At 33.8% G+C, this 4,782-nt stretch overlaps 1 protein-coding gene across 1 annotated transcript; it reads right to left on the bottom strand.

Annotated features, from left to right (window-relative positions):
- Nucleotides 1–589: 589 nt before the first annotated feature.
- Nucleotides 590–2,388, bottom strand: LOC149529158 (B3 domain-containing protein At5g18000-like). The gene is made up of 4 exons (XM_089808116.1): nucleotides 2,317–2,388; nucleotides 1,140–1,614; nucleotides 954–1,048; nucleotides 590–859 (listed from the first exon to the last, which is right to left on the bottom strand). Exons 1-4 carry the CDS (start codon nucleotides 2,386–2,388, stop codon nucleotides 590–592), a joined length of 912 nt encoding a protein of 303 aa, XP_089664242.1.
- Nucleotides 2,389–4,782: the final 2,394 nt, after the last annotated feature.

Genomic DNA, 4,782 nt, shown 5'->3' with positions numbered 1-4,782 from the left:
TATTTTTAAACTAGGAAATATAATATAGACTATGAAAAAGGTGTATGGTAAACAATTCAATATCTTTAATGTCTCACAGAAATGTGTGCTTAGTGTCAACATACTATCCAATTTGGGGACTAGCTACTCGGACGTATCATTATGTTATCCTATAACAATCGGTAGTTCTTCAACCAAAAAATGATGCATAATTTTTTTTTAGTCCTACTAGTAACATATATTTTCATGTGACTATAGTCACTATACCAAACAACTGGCACTTGCCGGAATACAACCCGAGTTGGCCTAGTGGTGGAGAACTTGTATTCTTAAAAGAGAGGTCACAAGTTCAAATCCCACTAGGGGGTAGGGTATGTACGCCTTGTTCAAAAAAGAGTATGAGGTAATCCCATAAACTATGGCATAGTGTCGTGGACTACAAAACCCCCTTCCTTCCTTCCTTATTAGAAAAAGCGCCTTCTTCAAAAAGAGTACGATGTAGTCCCATAAACTATGGCATAGTTGTCATGGACTATAAAACCCCCTTCCTTCTTTCTTTGTAAGTTTTCGAACAGTCCAAAAAGATTGTTTTCAATAGATGGAAGACTTTTCATTTTGTAGAGGCTCCATTCAATACTCTTCTAGCCTTCACAGAAACCATGAAAATATGACGAATTCTGTTGACAAGCTTGAAGACACATATGTCATGTTTATGCAGCTCATTGCTAACAACAAATCTTTTCCAACCCCCTTGTAACATCAAAGTTTTCCCATTTTTTCTAGCAATAACCGGCCACATCCCAGGTTTCTTGTGATGTAAAAGTTTTATCTGAATATTTCCCTTCGGTAGCCAGAGCTTGACAAAGTTTGCAGGAATCGCCTGCAACACATCAAATCAACAAGCATCTTTTAGCTCAAGATTCATTAAAAAGCATAACACTTTTTAAGTTATCTATATCAGCAGTGAAACTTACAAGTCTCAAAGTTCTACCAAACACTGCACTCTTTTTTATAAGCACTTCAAATTGTGGCTCCATTGATAACCCAGGGCTGAGAACTCCAGAGATCTCTGTTTTACACAGAAAATGTTATATGTGAGATAAATAATGCTATAGAATGATGTATGTAAAAATTTCATTTTGGAACATAATTGTGCTTACCTGAAACCCTATCAGTATTTGAAAAAGGTGTGTCTTCAGTAGCTGCATTAAAACAATTAGTAACAACAATTTCTTCATCTGAACTGGTTTCAAGAAGAGAAATCGGAACAATAGCAGAGGCTTTTGTGGGCATTTTCATCTGCTCACACCTCTTCTGATTGCAATCTTTTATAGGGACTTCTTCTTTAAGGCACAACGATGTATGACTCTGAAGAACAAAGGCACTCTGTTTCTCACGCCCATTTGGTCCAAATACTTGCACAACAAAGTACGTTTCATTGACATAACTGAAAACAAGTATATCTTTTACTGCTACACCATTGTCAGAAACAAAGCTATGCCAGCCATCTGTGAAAGATGCAGAAGAATCAGTACAACACAAGTTTACATGCCACATATGACCACTTGGGACCTGAAGAATTGCATCTTTACACTTCCTCCATTTGATTCTCTTTGCAATTTTGTCAGGGATTTCCTACAATCAATTACAAGAAACTTAGTTTGATCTTAAACAAAAAATAACTTGAACTGAAATTCAGTAAACAGAAAACAAATCCAGAAGGAATTCATCTTCTGCTACAATCATATTGATAAAATATTAAAATATTTATTTATGTTTTATAGTAGTCCTCTTTTCTCCATATATTATCCTTTAATTTGTGCAAGATGCTATAAATCCTCCCTTTTAATTCATTGTATATACATATTACAAACACAAAACTCAAAAACAAGTAAACACAGACAATGTGGATTGAAGCCTCACTGGTAAGCCACTGTGACATGAACGCACCAACCTGCCAATAATACTTCCATGATGCCTATTATATGCAGTTGGATTTCTCAACCAAAGGAGTGTACCAAAAAGATGACATTTTAAATACATTTTGGCATTCAAAAAAGACAAATCATGTTTAGAAACTATGAAATTGAAATCGAACGAAAGTGGAATTTGAATGCCATTAGTACAATCATTTGATTCCTTGAACAAAAGTAAATGATACTGTTCTTTAACATTTCTTACTCAGGAAGCCAAGGCTGTTACAGCTTCTGATAGGGAAGTCTTAACTTGATTGACTCTAGAGTCTAGACGCTGGTTGATTGTAATTAGTTACTTTCTTGTATGAATATCCACCATACAAATCTAATTACTAGATCGGGAAGTAACTTTATGATATACTGTGGTAACAAATGTACTTCCAATCCAACCTGCATATTCTGTCCCAAACCTCTTCTTGGAAGAGTATGCCATATTGTCATATTTTTCAAAAAAAATGTCTTCTAACTAAGACTTTTGTTTATCAAATGATTTTGATTCGAGTATAACAACTGCATATTCTGTTCTAAATGCAGTTTTTAAGAAACTAGTGAAGCAACCATGTTTAGAGGCATTGCACAGGCCAATTCATGAAAATGCCAGAAGTTAAGAATTTGGGAAGAAATGCAACTTAGAAGGGAAAGAAAAACATCAATGCTTACTATTCAAGTCATTTATAACAAACTAAAACAGGGGATAAAGAAAACCAAGCAAGCAACAACTATTCTAAAAACGTGGGCACCTTTAAGCCACTATAATTGATGCTCTGTAATCCCTACCACCAACCATATTTGTCTTCCTATTTTACTTATGTTTCTAAACTTTCAAACCAAAGATAAGAAACAAAGCAACCAAAGACAGTTCAAACTAAACAAACATTACATTACCCACCAGTGAAGATGAGAAGTCTCCTTCCATGACTATAAAAAACGAGAAGACTTCATTTGAGTTTGATGAGCAACCAGCCAAGCATTTGGAAATGCAGCTTCCGCATGCCATTCTTTTGCTTCTCTTCCCACTAACTTGCCATTCTCATATTATATACCATGTTTCGAAATTATAATTACATAATCGTGTATATAATAATACTTTTTACAGGACAATCTGTGTATGCTTTAGATCAGTAGATTATGTGTTGCAATTATAACCTATAATATCAAAAATGGGTATTGGTGAAATATTTTCACATCAGACATGTTAGGATTACACTTAACATATTATCATAAAGAAATCGTTCGCACAATTCATATTAGTATAAGTAGATTTTTGTTTATCTTAATCTCAGTAGATTTCTCTTCACCTAAAATTGATTACAAACCTTGGCATTATGAAAGAGACCAACTCTCTGTATGTATTCTTTCCGGATGCTCAATATGATTAAATGCTAAGCTTAAAACTCTCTCGAATGTGCCTTTACATGCATGATGCAACTCTATGGTTCTCTAATGGAAACACATACTTCCTTATTTAGGCTAATGGATTAACTTGTACATAAATAAGCAGGAATCCAGATTAGTAAATGACAGCCGTGGGCACATGCACGTTGGAAAAATGAAATGAAAAGAGATGAAAAAATACATACTATTTTTGTTCATAGGTATTAAATTACAGCTCAAATTGTAAATAAATAAGGGAAGATAAAAGCTTAGTTAGTTAGTTTTGGAATTCAGATAGTGGGTATGTGTTAAATGGGCTTAAATGTAGATTCATGTAAATGTCATATTCGTATGAAAATGATTTTTCATTCTATAGTACTTTTATTTTTCTAAGTGTTCATATTGTATAATTTTCTTTTGGTTTTTTTTGTGTTATTTCGTGTTATTCCAAGCTTAGAATTATATTGATAATTTTTATTTATTTAATAAGAGGACATGCTTGTAGAGTTCTCATATCTGATTATGATTAATAGTTCTATAGCTTATAAATTGTACAATAAACTATATACTTAAGCAATTCTTGTTGGATAAGGAACATATTTAACTGTTAATCTGAAGTTGTAAACATAAAATGGGCTAGCATAATATATTCACCATGGTCACAAGGTCATTGTAAAACACAAAAAGATCAATTCTATGGAGATTGTTTTGGTCCTATTAACTTTGTGTCTGATTTGTACACTCCTCCCCAACATTCACTTTTAGGGAATGCTTTTTCTCTTCTGGCTTTTCCCAATTTAGGGTTTTTCCTCTTATTTTGTTAAAAACTTTATGTTGTTTTTGACCCATCTTCTCTCTAAATGGAATACTTATCGAGATAAGTATACACGTCAGATCAGTCTCTATTTACATCATTGATATCTTCTAAACTTGCAATTACATATCTAGCTACCAATGTAGAAGATGTTATTCATCCCTCTCAAATGGATGTTATTGTTAATGAGCTCATTTTTAATGATCAACTTCTTTCTTTTTTGTCTAGATTAGAAGCTACATTAGTTTCCCAAGGACATTCATTGACTACTAAATATGCCCAAATTTTAGTAGAAGAATGTAGTGTACCAATTCCTCCCCAATTCTTTGATGAAGAAAACATGCCCCGTGACCTACCTGAGGATAATGTAAGCTTTAAATTGAATCTCCCTTCACCTAGGATGGTGGGCTTTATGAATGTTCTGGATATTAGCTTGGCAGTCAAAAAGTCTCTTGCTCAAACAGATAGATCTAGTCAAACTGGGTCCCACTTTGCTGATCCATTTCTTACTAATGTTAGTTTTGATTTCTCCTAGAAATTGTCTGTGCTGCAAACCCCCCTCTCATCATCTCCTATGACTAAGAAATCTTCAAAGCCTAGGGGTAGGCCATTGAAAGCTTCAAAAGTTAAAGGAGAAGT

This window comes from Cupressus sempervirens, chromosome 11 (assembly GCF_028749045.1).
Source record: "Cupressus sempervirens isolate cs-2001-9-10 chromosome 11, ASM2874904v1, whole genome shotgun sequence".
NCBI lineage: Eukaryota > Viridiplantae > Streptophyta > Pinopsida > Cupressales > Cupressaceae > Cupressus > Cupressus sempervirens.
Note: the sequence above shows the minus strand (reverse complement) of the source record. Positions and strands in the feature narration are given on the sequence as shown.